The following is an 18,733-nucleotide window of genomic DNA, read 5'->3' as shown; positions in this document are numbered from 1 at the left end:
CGCCCGAGCCGAAACGAGAGGCCCCCCTGGAGCCTTGACCGGCTCGCAAACAAATATGCCGCTGAGCCGCTCGTGGGCTTTTCACCCACAGAATGCCCGGACCGTTGGAGTCCCACTCGGGGGACTCTGGATTCAAAAATGCCCAAGAGCCTCTCACGGGGCTGAGGAGGAACCCGCGGGGACGCCCGCTCTCACCGGTAGTAGGCGGCGTCTCCCCTCGGCGGCGTCTTCTCTCGGCCCCTGGGCTGCGGGGCACTCCCTCCTTTCACGGGAGCCCCGATGGGGGGAGAAACACTGACTTCTTCCTTGTGGCGGCGCGGGGCTCTCCTGCAACACTGGAGGCCCGCCTGCGCTTTCAGCCACCGTGCTCCTCTTCTCGTGCTGCGGGGGCGGGTCTTCCGGGTCACAACTTCGGCTTCTGGGTCGTCGCAGGCAGCGCGGCGGCCCGGCGGGGAGGACAAAGCAGCTGGTGGCACAATCCGGGGCAAATGCTGGGTGGGCACCGGCTCCGTTTAAATAAAAAATGAAACGAGGTGGGCACTCGATATTAATGGAAATCGGCAATTAAAATGGGTCAAATGCCGGGTGGGCACCGCCTGAGAACAAGTGAAGCGCTCTCAAGCGCTAGGGACAAAATAAAGCGCTCCCAGGCGCTATAAGCAAGGTAGAGCTCCAACAAAGCTCTTGAGGCAGGTAGGGGGGTAGGGCTGGGCCCAGAGCAAGCTCACTGGTCCCTCCAGGCAGGAAGGCAATCCCCAGTGGCGGTCCTCCTGGCGCCCAGCAGCAGCAGCCCCCCTCAGCAAAAGGATCCTGGAAGAGAACATTTGTAAGGGGACACAGCCCCTATTTATACTGACAGGGTGAGGGTAAAAACCAGTCGCAGCTGGTTTGTGAGGACTCTTGATGTGCTCAGCCCCTCACTCTATTCACTGGCAGGGCTAGGGATATTGAAGCATCACAGGGGGCGGAGCCAGCATTGTGTGGGGAAAGCCCAGCCCTATTCAGGTCCCAGGTGCACCACTCCCTCACATCACACATGCTAATCTCAACACTCACCACCGGGGCAGACCCATCCAGACTCCTGGAGCCAGGCTCACCAGCCAGCTCCAGCCAATCACATGCCAGCGCACTCACTGCACACGCACACCCATGTCTAGAAGTGGCACTTCCACATTGGACACATACACGCCGCATACATCATTGCGCAGCATTCAATCACACGAGTCCGCACATACCAGACTCGAGCCTGCACACCCCACGCATCAGGAACTACCAGGGACACATACATTCCCCATGCATTCCTATGGGAGGGCAGGCCTATCTCACCACATGCACTCAGAGTGCGCCCGCACTTTCCACTGGGACACAGTGAAAGTGCGTAGAAACCAAAAATCACCATCACCAGGTCACCATTAAAAGCAAAAAGTGTAGGGGTGAACCTGCCAGAAGGGCCAAGTCCAACACTCTTTATTTCACTTCCAGAACTTTTTTCTTTTGTCATTTAGAACAATTACAGTCAAAACAAAGTGAGGTGATTGTGAGAGAAATGCAGTTTGTGTTGTCATTATTGTAGGGAATTATGCTTTTTACAGTCATAAATGTGTAAAGAATCATGTAGCAAGGGGTCTTTAGTGAGCAATAAGGACTGAGGCCATTCTTTCCAACACCATTATATAAATAGATACAAACAGCTGGCCCCAGCGCACTCCAGTTAAGAAGCCTTCAGCCCCAGCCCTCCTAGGGTGATCATCGCTGGTTTTACGAATTATTCAAAAACTACCGCAGAGGCTCATCTCAAGAAGTGAAGTCATGCTTGGAAGCGGTGTGTGGACAAAATCTATTGTGAATATATCCATAGAAGGAATGGAAGAACCCGACATCTGTTCCACTTGTCTGTATATAAGGATGTTCTCCATGTGAAACTCCTGCAGTTCATTGGCCTGCTTGAAAGACTTGGCTAAGGGAACCACTCCACATGCTTTGCATTAAAGAATGTTTTGCTAAAACGCCTGTCTTCTTCCTTACTAAAGAATTGTATTGTTGGGTTGAGCTTGCCGCATCGAACTATGAACAGACCACCTCTTTGGGGAGCCATGAATTGAAGGGCCAAACAGATTAAGAAAACAGAATGGTAGTTTTCCTAAAAATATCTTTGAGAGATAAATCACAGGTCGGTCAACCAGTGGGGAATGATAAATCCTAACTTGGCATGTCGACACAGATTTCAAGGAACTGTTAAAGAGTCTATGAGTGTCGGTGATCATTTACATTAGAAACAGGCAGTGAAAGCTTCCATAAATATACTCTGGCCTGTAGGCCAAGCATGACATAGTAGATATTATTTTTTGCTTGTTTTTCCCTGCAGGGTTTGCACTTTTAAGTCTGCAAGTCCTTCCTCCATACCCCTCCCCATCCCACTGTGTCCAGGTGTCTGCGCTCAGCCAACCTTTTTCTAGCCAAAATCCCTTGGATTCATAGGTCCAGAATAGGGGGCTGGTCCTTCTCATTTTTGGTAACCTCTCTCTGGAATAAATTCCCATTGGAATTAAGATGCATCTTACCCACCCCCCAGTCCCGGAAGAAGTTGAAAACATCAACAACCGCTCCGCTAAGAGCCTCAATCAATACAGCTGCTAGACTCATCACAGGCTCCAAAAGAAACTGCCACATTTACCCGGACCTTCGTTCCCTCAACTGGTTACCGTTTGAAGCCAGAATCCATTTGAAAATCGCCTGTATGACACATAAGGCATTGCACCACAAAACCCAGAGATACCTTGTGGAGAAACTAGTGCTCTCGCAAGGTAACAGATCTACAAGGAGTTCTGATAATCTTCTACTCAAACCACAACGTTTCTCCAAGAAAAAAACATACAATCGTACCTTCTCAGGAACGGCCCCATGATTTGGAACACCTTGCCCCCAGAAATGAGACTCAATCCATCCGCTGCTTTCTTCAAAAAAGAAGTAACATCCATTCTCTTGTCCAAATTCACCTGAACTTTCTATTCACTCTTGTAGATATGTGCTAGTCTCTATTAGTTACCAGTAATGTATTTGCATGATTCATTTTATTTATATGTATATGTCATTCACCTGTATTTACCCTGTGAAGCGCTCTGATACCCACAAGGGTCTTGTTCGCGCTATACAAAACCGTCAAAATAAAATAAAATAAAATGGCTTTTTCTGTATGATTGATGTGGCTTCTCTCAGGGTCTTCCCATTGGTAGTGCAGAGCACCAGGACACTCCTTGGAGTAGTAGTGTGCTTTAGAAATGCCTTTTACATTACATTACATTGTCCTAACCCCGATCATCACCTTCATATTTATAGGGTAAAATATCAACTTGAGCATGTCCATTATTCACTGATCGAAAGATGTTGTGGTCTCACTTCGACTTGGCAGTCAATGCAGAAGCAAATAACTTATGGATTGGTCCTATGAGTCTTGTCATACTGCGTCATCCAGCTGACTGGTTGAAATATAGGCATCAGTGTCAGGACAAGGTTCTTTGGCACTGAGAAATTGCTTTTCCACAATAACCCCAATAAAAAATATTTTTGAAATACAGCCATAGCCATCATTACCACAAATTCTTCATTTATAATTTCTTTACCTAAATAATTGATTTGAAGATTCAGAGTGACTAGCTGTAAACCTTCGCGCCAGCCACATGAAAGGACGTTATCCACAAACACAATTGTATAACTCCATGTTCCAATCAACTCTAAAAGATTTCGAGACCACTCTCATTCTGTTGCCAAACATTGTAAATCAGGAAAGTTCACGTACAATGCATTAAAAAGACTGACACATGCCAATGACGGTAGATTCTTTTTATTGGTGTATAGAAGCAAATTAACACATTTGTTGTTTTGTTGGAAACACTGAAAACTTGATATACCCCTTGTAAAATGCAGAGCTAGTGGCTGTAGGCCAGGATACCATATTAAAAATTATCATTTTATCATCTTGTCCTAAATATAGTTTACAAAATTAACTCCAAATTTGGTTGCATTTTCTATTGTTAAATCCAATTGGCCAAACATTTGTATTTTTCAAATGATTTTTAGGATCTGAATATATTTCTTCAATATACAACACGCTTAAATGGCTAACCAAAACCTGTTTTCTATATGCTTTCATCTTAAAATTAATACTTTGTCATGATGCACGCCCCTAGACACTGATAATGTGTAGATTAATTTTCATTTTAGTTTTTTGCTTATTATGGCATATTACCTTGTTTTACTTTTTATCACTGCAGTGAAGTTGTTGATATAATTTCACTTCTTCTGATCTCACAGCCTTATGGAACTCGTCGCCGCACCTAATTCCATGGATGTGCATTTTTAGATCACAATTTGCAGATACAGCATACAGTGACCCACTGTACAGCTCTAACACAAAAACATCCAAATACAGTGCCTTGAATCCATGCACATGGTTAAATAAATCAAAAGAAGAATCTTTGATGGATATTAATCACACCACAATTACAACATATACGTCCCTAAATGATTATACTATAGGAGCTTAACACTGGAGAGCTCATATCTGGTGTTATAGGACCAATATGACCCTGAAGAGACATGCTTCATCACAAACATCTTCAAAAAACAAACAGTCAAAACCCCCTGAAGACTGACACAAACATTTCTACCACAAAACATATTTGTTTACCTCATCCCCACAACTATATACATCCTCATACGGTGCATAAAATTACTATCACTACCCCAAGACTGACATGGAGTCTGCCAAATAAGCCCTCTGGAATCAGGAAAGCTCTCCAGATAAGCAAACTTTAATGCACCCTCCACAATCTTGCCTCTCCCAATAAAGCAAGCAGACATTATATATCTGATCTCATTCTCAAAACACAATCAAGATAGAGTCTCAAAGACTCTCTCGATACGCTTATCAATGTATGCGGAGTAGAACAAATGTGAACGGATATGCATGTGCCAGGCCACTTCCTGTGATATTCTTATATTATTGCCTCACTGCCACAACTAGGCTAATTACACTCAGTTCATACAATACACACAATGTCAGAAAAGCACCCAGGGCAAACCCAAACAGCGAGAGCGACTACCTGACTAACTTGACATGATGACTTCAAATCACGTCACACTAAAAACAGACAAACTAGAAGTACTTCTGAGCGGAGAACACAGTGGCATATTAAAAAAAATCGGCGCAGTGTGGTGCTGCATGCAATTTTGCTTAGCTGAGTTCGTCATTTTGTAAGTACAGGAATGCGCCATATTTATAATAATATGGCGCATTCCTGTACTCATGCACACTCACAAAGAGCAGCCTAGAGACAGCGCAGGCATCCTTGCACCATGTTGCAAGGGTGCCTGCATTGCCGGTAAGATTGTTTATGTGCATGAATAAAAACAATCTTCAATGGTGTTTTGCTCCTTCGATGTGTGCTCCAGAATGCAGCACACATAGAAAGAGCAAATAACGAGAAGTAAAAGTATTTCTCCTTGTTGTGCCACTCTTACGCCTCCTGTGGGTTGGTGTACGTTTTTGGTGCTGCCTCGGATTGACAGATCCTTGTAAATCTTGAGCAGTGTCAAAAAGCAATGGGTGTTGCGGAGGAACGTCCACAGCAACAACCATTCAATGCCCCTTTGCCGCAGAAAACTGCATCGAGGAGGACCATATTTACAAGGCGGCGTTAAGCCACACAAAGTCTCTTAGCGCCACCTTGTAGATATGGAGCAGGGCACAGCGCCACCGGAGCATTGCAAAAAGTGTACTCCTGTGGCGCAATGCCCTTGTTAATAATCTCCACAGTTTATCTCCATGTGCCTGTGGTGGCGGCCAGAACTTGGCATGTGCCCTACTTCTTCGATGACAATAGGGATCCTTCTTGTTCTCTTGGACTCTTACCACAGCCTCGCTCTGCTAATAAGCGTCTTCTCATAAAAACACTAACGAAGTTTTGCTTTCACATTGTTCCCACCACCCCATAAAACCTCACATTAGTGTGTAGTGTAGTGCGATCCTTCCTGGAATATTTATATGGACTCTCTCCAGGCATTCGACTGCACAGACTGCAGTCAGTGTACACAAAACACCACCACCAGACTCTCTGCCTCTCACACCAGAAAAAACTTCATCTCTGCCCTGCTTGCATGCCACTGACTTACACATCCTGTAGGGTTACAGTCATGGTACTGGGCCACATGCCAAGTTAGCAAGACTCCTGGGGCCTAGACCACACAGATAATTTATGGACCTTTCACATTGTTTAGAGGCTGGAACTCCCAGACAAGACTTGATCAATGGCCAGGCACCCCTTCAGTGGCATAACACAAAAGAATGCGCCCCCAGCAGAATGTGATGAGGGGCCCCACACCTCCTAAAAATGTATTGGCATAGGGTTTAAATAGGGGCCCTCTATATGTTTTGGGGGCTCCTGAAGGGGTAGGGGTTCTCTACACCACAAAGGCTGTTGCAGGGGCCTGCTTTAGCCCCAGACTCCCTTTCAGAAAGACAAGTCCTTGAAGTGATCAGCTGATCCCAAGGGGGCTAGGAGGGGTCAGAGTCCCTGATACACATGAGTTCACCTTTGCAAACTATTCCTCACCGAAAAGACCTATAAAACGCAAGCATTAAAACATGAAACGCAGAACTTTTAATTTGTTGAAAAGAGCACTTTTTAAGTATGCCACCCAAACATACCTCTCCTTTGTTTTAAAATGCTATTTTTAGAAAGGCATAATGTCGCCCTCACTATGTGAAAAATATGCAGGCGCTATAATAGTAGATAAAACAGATACAATAACTTCTAAGTGGGAGATTAACAAAACAGTCGCGCAACGTTGCCCCTCCCCCCCCTGGCGAGGCTGCGCTGCGCTGAGCGACAGTGAGGGAGCAGGAGAGTGCCATATTTTTGATTTCAGTAATTTTTTATTGAAAATAAAGAGCATATTTACCATATTTTTAAAGATATGGCTATCTCCTCCCCTTTCCCTTGCACCGGCGGTGATTTCAACAGCCGTACGCCATGCACACACTTTAGCGCTGTAGCGCTAGGGAGTGTGCATGAGTGTAGCATAGGTTTTGTACAGAAATGGTACCCTTCCTGTACAAAATACTATGCTAGACACGAGGGAAAGCTTTTTTTTTTTTTTTTTTATTAAACCTTTTCATTAGTTGCTTTCAGTACAAAGTCATGACAGTGACAGCATCTGCAATCCAGTACAACAATAATCGTGGCACATACAGTAGAGAGGTATCTACTTCCCAAATGACAATAAAACACAGGTATATAATTCCATGTACAGCAGCGGGAGGCCAACATTCTAGGATCCCTCCCCCCCTCCAAGGACCGGGGCGTGATAAGGAAAGCATGCTTGCATCCTCCCCTCCCAGTTCAGACGGGAAGGCAGGCATGTAGGGCCGGCATCGCCAGAGTCCACCAACCCTAGATTGTCAACGCACCGACCAGGTAGCTGGCCACATTATCATGTGTATCAGTGTATCATACGTATGCCAGGCGTATGCGTCTTCGCTGAGGAGCTCATCTAAGGTCAAATGTATGGATTATCGGGGTGCAGTATAGTGTGAAACAGCGCATAGTGCCTCCCCTCCCAGGTATCATCTGGAGCGTCGTGTAAGCGTAATACCCAGTGTGTCTGTCCGTCATCCCCATCCCAAGTGGTGGAAGAGTGAGAGAGGCCCCTCCCTGAAGCAACATCACATGGTCCTCCGAATTTCCCAGTTTCTTCAACAGCAAGATTTCGGTGTGTGTTCCCCAGTCATGTCCTCTCACCTAAAGTCAGGCGGTGTGAAGTACCTCCCGTCCCGTGTAAAGTAGCATGTTGAATGCAATGTAAAGCACCTATGCGCTCACGGGCCCGGGACCGGTCCGTCATCTCCAGAGGAGTCGCTATGTGTCGCCTGAGATAGCCAGTACACCTGCAGGGGGGACCAAAAGTCACGAGGCGCACACCTGGCAGGCAACAGTTCTGCATAAACGCCATGTTGGTCCTGGCAGTATGTGAGGACAGTCCTTAAATTTCGGTGCTCTCCCCCTTCCCCATCTGCAAGCTATTCTCCGCTTAGCAAGGAGCAGCGCAAGGTCGACAAATTTGCGAACTGACTTGGGCAAATTTTTGGTGTACCCTAGCAACATCACTACCGGCTCCATGGGTAGGGGGCCAGCGATCATTATTTGGAGCGCAGTATGTACCTGCTCCCAGTACGATTGTATGGCTCCACATTCCCAGGCCAGATGGAGGAAATCCGCGCCATCCGCCCGGCATCTAGCGCACCTATCATCCTCCGCGATGTGAAACCGCAGTTTCCTGACTGGGGTATAATAGTATCGTTGCACAAACTTATAATGAATGATTTTCAGACGACAGCTGGAGGAGACTCTAGCCGTGATCGAGCAGCAATAATTCCACTGCTCGTCTGTGAGTGCAGTTGGTAGGTCAGCGTCCCAGTTAGTCCGAGCTTTCGGCAGGACCGCTGGCCGCTGCTCACGCAAGGCGGCATACAGTTTGGACACCAAGTGCCTGCCATCCGACACGAGCATGACATGCAATGGCAATACCGTCCCCGGTTCCTCCGGGAAGGTGGGGAGAATGTCTCGCATACCCTGCCGGAGTCTAATATAGTAGAACACTTCCATGGGCGTCGGGGGTGTAATCCGGAATATCTGTTCCTTGGTACGGAACATTCCATCATGGAATAAGTCACCCCACGTGTGAAGGTGTACGCGAGTGCACATGGACCGAAATCCGTTTTCCGTTAGGAGGGAAAGTTTTGGGTGGTATGCAAGGGGCATCGCTGGGGAATAAAGCATGGGAGCGTTCAGCAGTTTAGTTACTCTCCGCCAAGCATCGACAGTACAGGTAACTGTGGTGGCAGGCGTTTCGACATCCCCAATCAGTCCCATCAGCATGCCCTTAAGCGGGATCGGGTGGACGATCCAGGCCTCAGCAGCGACCTGTGGCATAAAGGGAGCGGGGTTAACCCAGTGATAAGAATGCTGAGCCTGAGCACTAAGGTAGTACATTTCCATGTCAGGCACATCGAATCCTCCCCTATCATATGGCTGCGTCAAGACCTTCCAGCTAAGGCGTGGTTGCTTACCACCCCAGAAAAGGCGAAGCAGCTCAGATCTAAGCCGTTTGAAAAAATAGGCCCCCGGGAAGTATGGAATGTTTTGGAATAGGTATAAGAACCGTGGGAGGACGACCATCTTGATCAGGGAGGCTCTCCCTGCCATCGAGAGCGGCAGGGCCCGCCAGCGGGTTACGTTATCAGCCAATTGCGAGATAGCCACCCCGTAATTGGATCGGATTGTGTCGTCTTTATTGAGCGTCACTTCTATGCCCAAGTACCTCAAGTCAGAACTGCACCATTCCAGGGGGTAATCCAACGGAAACCGGGCAACCGATGCCGTGAGGGGGAAGAATTGCGACTTCTTCCAGTTAATGTGTACCCCAGATATGCCGCCGAATGCCACGAATTCCCTCAGGAGCGGGTTAAGGTGATCTTGTGGGTGACGCACATACAGAGTGACGTCATCTGCATAGAGAGAAATACTAATCTGACGCTGCTGACAGTTAAAGGCACTAGCCTTGTGCAACTGACGTATTCTACAAGCCAGCGGCTCTATTGCCAGGGCAAATAGCAGGGGCGACAGGGGGCATCCCTGCCTAGTCCCTCTCGTGATCGGCATCTGTGCCGAAAGCACTCCATTGATGACGACCCTAGCAACCGGTAAGGTGTAGAGCAGTTTCACCCAGGCTATAAAGATTCGAGGGAAGCCCATTCGGTCCAGAATTGCCAGCACATAACCCCACTCCACCGAATCAAACGCCTTGGTGGCGTCCAGAAACACGGCAGCGATCGGCAGGTCGGGCGAGATGGTGGGTATCAGGGAGAACAGCGTACGCAAGTTATGGGAAGTAGCTCTCCCCGGGACAAAGCCAGATTGATCCGGCAACACCAGAGTAGTCATAAGGAGGGACAGCCTAGTCGCTAGCACTTTTGCGAGGATCTTCGCGTCGCAGTTGAGCAGCGACAGGGGTCGATAGGCATCAGTGTCCTTCGGATCCTTCCCCGGTTTCAAAAGCGACGTGATCGCTACCTCCCTCATGGAGCCCGGCAGTATCCCGACCTCAAGCGAGTCCTCAAAGACCTCTTTCAGGACAGGTGCCATGATGTCGATGTAGCACTTATAGAATTCGGCCGGTAGACCGTCCAACCCCGCCGCTTTGCCATTGCTAAGGGACATAATTGCCTCCCTGATCTCGTCCAGTTCGAACGGGCATCCCAAGAACGCCCTGTTGCTGTCGCTGAGCCAGCAAAGTGCGATGTCGTCCAGGAAATTACCGAACTCCACATCGCCCACCTGCTGAGTGGAGTATAGCCGCTTATAATGTTGTAGGAAGGTATTTCGAATTCCATTAGAATCCTGGTGAGTCCTGCCCTCCCCGTCGGAGATTTCCAGGATATGGGTAGCGAAGCGCTGGTGCCTCGTGAGCGCCGCCAGCACCTTACCCGGCCGGTCTCCCTCACAATAGCGCCTAGCCGTCCAGTATTTGCCCCGGAATTTCAATTCCCTGGCTGCGTCTTCCTCATATGCCGATAATTTAGTCCTGAATGCCCCCGCTAGGTCAGGGGAGGGATTTCCGACCATCTCAGCCTCCAGCGCCTTAAGCTCCGATTCAAGTTTAGTTAATGTGCGCACTATGTCCCGCAGTATCCCGCAGCTCTTAGAGATCGTGAACCCCCTCACTGTCACCTTAAAGGCTTCCCAGATTGTTTCGACCTTGTCGACTGATCCTTTGTTCCTAGGGAAGAAGGCTTCGATCTCCTCGCCCAGTTCATGTTGAAAGACAGGGTCCAGCAAGGCTGAAGGAGGGAACCGCCATGGCGGTCTCACCCTAGCATACCCCGGCATCTCCAAGACAGACAGTACAGGACAATGGTCCGAGTAGGTGCGAGGCAGATGGTTCACCCGAACAACCCCCCCAGCAAGGCCTCTCGAGATAAAGCAGTAGTCGATCCGTGCCCATGAGCGTGTATGCGCTGTGAAATGGGTACCCTCCCTAATCGTCGGATGTGTGTGTCTCCAGCTATCTACGAGTCCAGCCTCTGTTATTATACCCTGGAGGGCATCCCTGGCGTTAGTGTTGTATTGTGCACTACCGTCCGATCTATCCACCATAGGACATAGCGACAAATTGAAGTCCCCCCCCCCAGACAATGTGCGTGACTTCAGTTTCCAACACATGACCCCACAGCGACAAAAAGAAACCAGGAGTGTCAACATTAGGCGCGTAACAATTCACAAGCATTATCACATCGGTGCCCAACCGCCCCCAAAGGATGATGTACCTCCCTTCCTTATCCGCCCGCAACCCCAACTTTTGAAACGGGAGTTGTTTATTGATTAAAATAACAGTCCCTCTAGAGTACGTGGAATAGGAAGAAAACTCTCTCACACTCGCCCATCTGCTCGCAAACTTGGGGACACTATTTGGGCTAAGGTGGGTTTCTTGGAGCATCACTATCTGTACATGGTGCCTATCCAAATATGCAATCACATTCCTGCATTTACGGGGGTCATTAAGGCCACGGACATTCCAGGACATTATTGAGACAGTAGTCAAAGCATTATCACCCACGGTTATCTCCGCATCCCTGAAAGAAGCCTTTGGTCAACGCTCCAGCCCTCAGTCTGAATGTACCAAGTGCCGAACTGCCCGCTGTCCAGAACATTCTCTCCATACAACCAGTCATGCTGTCATACACACAAATTCCAGTACCTGCACACATGTCATGAGCGCCAACCGCAACAACAATTACACTTTCAACAACTAGCAACCCAGCAGCCAAACCCCTCCCCTCCCTCCATGCACAACCTTCAAACCCCCGTTCACCCGCTCCACCCCCCACCCACTGAAGCAACCCAATCTTGCCAGTACCACATCCCTCCCCCCCACCCCGAGCCCAACAAGCAAGAACAGTAGAAAAACCATGTGGGGAATCCCCTCCTAGTGACACTAGAGGAATGCACCCGAACACCCCACCACTCTCCTCTCGACCCGCATGTGCCATACGAAGAAGATAGAGAAGGCGGGGTGGTGCCCGGCCTGTATTATTCCTGCAGGCTAAACCCAGACAACCAGTCAGCGACTCTCATCACCACCCTCCATGTAAGAAAAGTTACCAATGAGTTCAGGAGGACTGTCCAAGGTGCAACCGCTGCATATTCCAGGTCCTGCTCCACCATCGGGTTGCCCTGACCAAGATCAACTCCAGCATAGGGGCAAAGTATACGAAAGCAGATGGTGCTCAACAGTAGGCCACAATGCAGCAAATCAGTCATCAACGTCTCTGCAGGTAGGGCCGGGTCTCCCCGACGGTAACAGGCAACAAGAGTCCAAGTCCATCCGACGGTCCATCACATGGAGTCAATAAGCAAATGTTCGCGATGGCGCATTCAAGATTCCTCGTGCTCAGCAGGGAGCACGTCTGCCTCATCCTCTCCCTCATTCCGCCTGTCCCTCCTGGCATTGCGAAGCTTCCGAACATAGTCCTCAGCCTGCTGCGGGTTCGCAAAAAAATGTTGTTTGCCCTGATGGGTCACCCTGAGACGCGCTGGGTACAGGAGCGCGTAGTCCACTTGCATGTCCCTCAGCTTCTTTTTCACGTCCAAGAATTTCCTCCGTTGGTCCTGCACCATGGGCGTAAAGTCCGGGTACAAGGAGAACTGCACACCGTCGCATGTCAGGTTCCGGTTCGTACGGGCTGCGCGCAGTGCTGCGTCACGGTCACGGTAGTTAAGCAGCCGGGCGATGATGGGCCTCGGCTGCGCCCCTGGTTTGGGAACCGGACCCAGGGAGCGATGCGCCCGCTCGACAATAAATTGACTGGAGAAGGCCTCCTTGCCCACTGCCGTGATGAGGATGCGCTCTACGTAGTCCTCCATGCGCCCAGTGTTGGTGGACTCCGGAACCCCCGTGACGCGGATGTTATTGCGCCTGCTCCTCGCCTCCAACTCCTCGTTCTTCGCCGCTATCACCCTCAGGATATTGTCCATTCTAGTTAGGCGCGCGTCGTGGGCAGTGGCCGTGTCCTCCGATGTTGAGATGCGCCGTTCCGCTTCCGTCAAGCGCTCCTCGTGGACCTCTGTTTTCTGCGCAATGCCATCCATTCTGGACGACAAGCGGTCCACCTTATCCACTATCGTGGCGAAGCCCTGCCGCATTTCCTCCATCATCAGTCTCAGCTCCGGGGTAGAGGGAGGGTCAGCGCCCGACGGACCCGGGGCACCACTAGCCCCCGCCATGCTGCGCAGTGGTTTTTTGGCGGTCGGAGGTTCGAAAGAGAGCTTGGGCTGCTTATTGTCATTCTTGCCCATCGCGCCTCTGCTGTGAGCGCCCACTAGGTCCGGCGAGTGGCGCAAGTGTCTGTGTCCACTGGCCCCGGCGGAGCCTGCGCGTCCCGATGGCCCTCCGCGCAGCGGTCTCGTCTGAGGCGGTATTGCCTCCTCGAGGATGCAGGCCAGTAGTGAACGGGTTGAGTCCACACTCCGCAGAGCCCCCGCTCCGGTGAGTCAGCCGTGGGCAAGATGGTGAGGCGCCGTATCAAGCTACGTAGTCCAGAGCCCAGGGGATGGCAGCGGGGGGTGATGGTAGGCCGCTAGGCGCGGGAGGAGGGTCAGCGCGCCAACCGCGGGATTCAGGAGACACAAGCCGGCCAATGCCTATGTCCTCCGGGAGGCCCCAATCACTCCACAGGCCTCCCCTCCCAGATGCAGGCAGATCACAGCAGGATTCCGGGGCAGCTGCAGGGGCCACGCGGTGCAGGGCCGGGTAGACGCCCGACCCCCTCGGCAGGCCCAGTCGGGCGCCGCGCTGATCACTCGCTACCTCGGCGGCCCACCAGTGCAGCGCACAGTATCCTAGCACTCCGCAGTGGCCCCAGAGGGGGAGAGACTCACCTCCGCCGCCCCCTGATAGGCCTCCAGCAGGTCTCACCTCGATCGATTCGAGCCCCGCAGCTCCGGGGCCTAGCCACCTCGTGGGAAGCCGCGGCCTCGCGTGGTCCGGCGTCCAGGTGCCTCGGCAGCTCTCTCCAGCGGCTCTCCCCGGTCAAAGCAAACAGCCACGTATTTCCGGCATCCGACCTCGGATTTCTCTCAAAATTGGACAGGACCCGTGGAGTAAGTAGGTCCACCAGCGCTGCAAATCCTGGGCGGTCACTCGCAGGTTAAAAGGATATATTTAGGATGTTACTGGCCAGGCAGCCAGAGCCTCACTGAAGTGCGGCCATTAGCTAGTGCGCCCTCTAGCGCCCTCGACACGAGGGAAAGCTTTTCCCACTTTGTATGCGTGCTGCACAGTGCAGCACGCATGCAAAGTCGGAAAAGGAAGGAGAAATGAAAGCATTATGGGAGATCCTACTTCTTATACCGTTATTTTTTTTTTGTTTCTTTTCCTTGCTTGGTTGGACTTTCTTGACTAAGACAGTACAGTTAGGTTGTTTGGGTACTATGAGTGGGCAACTTAGTACCGGCACAATTGGGGTGCTGTTGTTGAAGGGGGTGGAATGGTTGTTAGCTAGTCGATCCAATGCTGTAAAGCGCTCTGATAACCGAAAGGGTCTTGTCCGCGCTATTCAAAACCTTCAAAATAAATAAAGACATACATTTCTCCTTCCTTGCGCCTTGTTGAAAAGGGCGCAGTTTTCTCACGCTAAACTCAATCTACTGTTTTTAGTAAATTGGGATTAGCGTGAGAAAGCTTGGGTAGTTGCATGGGAATGCCCATGCACCACCCTTGGCACACCCCCACAACGCAAAGTAATGCGAAGCAGCGCAGTGCGCTGCTTCGCATTACTCTTACATTATTTTACATTATTTACACTATTTACATTATTTCCAGCGCTAAACTTGTAGCGCTGGAAAGTTAATTAAGAAAAAAATATTTTGCGCCATGTTGCGTCACTTTTGTGAGGCAAACACAGCGCAAAATCTTAGTAAATCTCCCCCTAAATGTTCTTGTTTCCAAGTATGCTAATATCTAATTTATTATTGTTTTCTATTGTTTTACTAGTCACGAAGAGGCTCCAGAACAGCAATAGTAGTAACTATGAAAATGTACGAGCTCATGAACATCAATGTTTGCCTCTTTACAACAACAGACATGGAGCAGCCCATCAATTGTCAACGTCAAGACAGGAAAAACACAGAGGCCCGTTTCTGGAAGCAGAGCATTTAATCTCAGAGATGTTGAGCAGCACACTTCTTCGTTTCTCTTACGCGTTTCGGCAACAGCCTTGATCACAGGTGAGAAGAATTATTAAGGTGCATTGTGTCCGCTTTTTGTCTTGAAAGTCCCATGACCACCAGTCAAAAACACTAGTTCCAGAATGCATTGTACTGCTCTATGTATTGCATGGAAGAATTCTCTATGTTCCTCGCTATAATGGAATTTTTCTTTGTACTTGCATTCAAGTTGTGGCAATACTTTCCTGGTCGTGCGCTCTCTGATCTTGTGCGCGTTTTGCATTTCCGATCGTCTCTAAAATTGTGTTTGTTTTTCCATAATGGTCAAAGGGGGGCGTCATCCCCTCCGACTCCCTTCCTCCAGCAGTCGTCAGTTTTCGCTATATATATATATATCAAAACTCCAACTCCTGGCCTGACACTCCTCAGCAGGATACCCAGGGATGGACCTCAGCACGTTCCAAAAATAATCCCACGAAGCTCGTAGATAGTGAAAATGCAGTGAAAGGTTTATTTTGACAAAATATCCACAAATTAAACAGGCATAATGCCTGCCATGACGCGTTTCGCTCGCCTCACTCGAGCTTGATCACATGACGCGCCACGTGATCAGGAAACTGATTAAATATATATGTACTTGTACATGATAAAGCATATATATACAGGTACATGTAATTACACTGCAAAATGTGTACTTCAGCTACGACTGCAAAGATGGCATCATAAGGTTTTGAAAGCCCTTTTGTAGTGATTGCTACTCATCCTGTTTTGCTCTTCGTCTGATGTCACCATGTGGAATGTAATATTCATGATGACACATTAGAATGTTTGGTTCCCAGCTCTGTGAATTCAGTTGGGAGCTTGGGGCTGATCTGTATGCAGACAGCTCCTGGTGTGGTTTTTATTCCTTCTTAATATCTAATACCAACTACTACCATCTTGTACCATCATATCAATAAATACCTATTCTTCAAGAACTTACGTTGGACATCATCTTTATTTCCTTCACTACACCTTTCTATGTTAAAGTGACAACAGTGTACATTGTCTAGGCTAATTAGTCGTCCACTTACGTTTTTGGGACGTTTCAAATTCAAAGCAGGGCATCATGGGCGTGGGTCTGTGTGTGTTATTCAAAGTTTCCATACAAGTGGCTTATCCATGTTTCGGGACTCTTGGCTTGCTTAGGTTCACCACCTCACTCCATTCCAAAACAGCACTGTTGCCAGATCTAGGCTTTCAAGTGACAATCTAAGGCTTCATGGATGTTGTAGTCCAGAAAATAAATTAGACTCACACACTTATTTTCCTTTTTACCAGATTTTATTGAGTTTCACAGCAGCCGCAAACATCTAGCAAAAAAAAAAATACTTTGGAATCACATACAATACCATTAATACATACCCAACGGTGGTAGCCCGCAAATCCCCAATCAGAACTAATTAGATCTATACACTTGATAGCAATGGTTAGTAGGTGAAAAGCCACTGACTGGAAACAGTGCAGTGTCCTCCATAAAGCTCTACCATTGTAGTTAATGAGAAAGGAATTCCTTGCCACTACACAGCCGCTGGGTGCAGATGTTTTTTCGCGACTCACTTCGATGTTATAGAGTAACGCAGACAGGGGCAACTGTGTGGTGGTGGACTTGTGTGGGGGCGCACAGTTAGCTCTTGGCACAACCCTTCTTTACAAGCATTGCAGTGCTTTCATAAATACAAAATGCAATACCTGGGGATTATTTTGTGCCAGATTCCCCGCTACCAGTCTCGCCTATCCGCGCAGTCGAATTCCTCAATCGGAGTCACCATCAAGGGTAGATTTGTGACAGCGCGATTCGCGAAGCACCTCCTGGCTTCTGGCGGAGAATCCATGCTGTGGTAGATTCTCAGCCTGCTCTGATCCTGAAGGAAGCCTCCCAGGCACCAGGGGGACGCATGCTGGAGCTTGAACGCGATAAGAGAAAGCCCTTGGACTCGAAGGATTGAAAGCAATTCTCTTGCGCTTAATGCTAACTGCAGTAGCCGCTATCAAATCCCAGATATACCTCACCCGTGCCGAATGAGAGATACACTTCTTTGCAGGCTCAGAAATGAAGTTGATTGCCTGGGAAACGACCTCACATTAAGTGGCACCTTTTCTACGGTCAAGCGTTGCGCTCAATATCTGCGGAAGAAGATGGTATTAATACGCGCTGTGGTGCCAAAGGGAGCCTTGCAAAGTAGCGCTTTCTATGGAAAACAAGCTTGACCAATGAGGAAGGAACACTTAAGCTAGATTTGTGGGAGTTGTTAAAATAATGTGGTCCTTTTATGCCACTTCCCACACCACGCCTATGCACTCCTCTCCTCAGAGTAGAATGTCACCCATTTTCCACTCATTATTCCAGGCATTTGCCCTTCCCTCACAAGATCACAATGAGATCCATTTACCACTTGCCATTCCAGACCGATATCCACTCCTCTCTCAGAACAGATTGCGGGTAGAGTTCCAGTTTTTTATTCTGACCCTAACCCCAAGAGAGACAGGCTATGGTAAGCTGGGTATGTTTTGTCAAGTGTGATGGGCTGAAATATTAGCGAATCAGATACTCTTAGACAGCCACCAACATGAAATACATACAAACAGAGCCACACATTTGCTTTCTGTGACATTTTGGGAGGTATTCGGAGATAAATCGCTCTCTGGAGTAACGGCCAACTCTGACAACTAAACTCCACACAATGTGGTTGTTCCTTGTTGGCCTACTGGTTAGACATACGCAGCGGCATATTTACAAGGAAACTGTCAGAGTGCGGTGTTAAGCCAAGATTGCTAAGGCCACGCTCTGACAGTTTCAAAACGCAGGGAAGCACCATATTTACAAGAATATAGCACACCCCTGCATTTTCCCTAGCGCTGGCGCTACATTTAGCTGCCTAGGGCCAATGCAGGCACCCTTGCACTATTGGCTACGTTGCAGGGAATGAGTGTTCATGTGCAGGAAGGTGTCCCTTCACACATAGAAAGAGCAAAATGAGGAGAAATGAATAATTTCTCCTTGTTGCGTCAGGTTATGTCCAGGTTTTCCCATGTCTTATTTTTTACGCTGCCCCATATTTACGCCACCCTTGTAAATAGGGGGCAGTGTCAAAAAGCAATGGGTGGTGTTGTGGCACAACACCCACTGCAACACCCATTGCCCGCCCCTTTCACGCTAAGTGATGCGTTAAAAGGGCATTATTTACAGGGCGGTGTTAAGCCAACTTAAGTGGCTTAACGCCGCCATGTGAATAAGGCACAACCCCTATCTCCACCACAACGTTGAGAAAAGATACTTGGTGGTGATTGAGGCTTGTAAATATGCTACTGTGTATTTTGACTCCCATGGGACAGGCCGAGAGCAAATTATGGAGGCCATATTTGTTCTGTAGGCTGAGTTTCTCAATAGAAGACAGTTTCTTGGAGCTTCC

At 48.9% G+C, this 18,733-nt stretch overlaps 1 protein-coding gene across 11 annotated transcripts in view; it reads left to right on the top strand.

Moving 5' to 3' along the window:
- Positions 1 to 18,733, top strand: part of LOC144773327 (uncharacterized) — a 756,158-nt gene that overhangs the window by 535,153 nt on the left and 202,272 nt on the right. For 6 of the 11 annotated variants that reach the window (XR_013599953.1, XR_013599954.1, XR_013599949.1 and 3 more), the window contains one exon: positions 15,109 to 15,341. The exons of 1 other annotated variant lie outside the window; for it this stretch is intronic. Coding sequence is in view for 2 of the 10 variants with exons in the window: in XM_078658285.1 (XP_078514411.1) it covers positions 15,109 to 15,335 (227 nt within the window). In the remaining 8 variants the exon portion in view is untranslated. The remainder of the gene's footprint in view (positions 1 to 15,108; positions 15,342 to 18,733) is intronic. 4 more of the 11 variants (XR_013599956.1, XR_013599951.1, XR_013599950.1 and 1 more) reach the window with 1 other exon arrangement.

This window comes from Lissotriton helveticus, chromosome 8 (genome assembly GCF_964261635.1).
Source record: "Lissotriton helveticus chromosome 8, aLisHel1.1, whole genome shotgun sequence".
NCBI lineage: Eukaryota > Metazoa > Chordata > Amphibia > Caudata > Salamandridae > Lissotriton > Lissotriton helveticus.
This window is presented reverse-complemented; position numbering and strand designations above follow the sequence as displayed.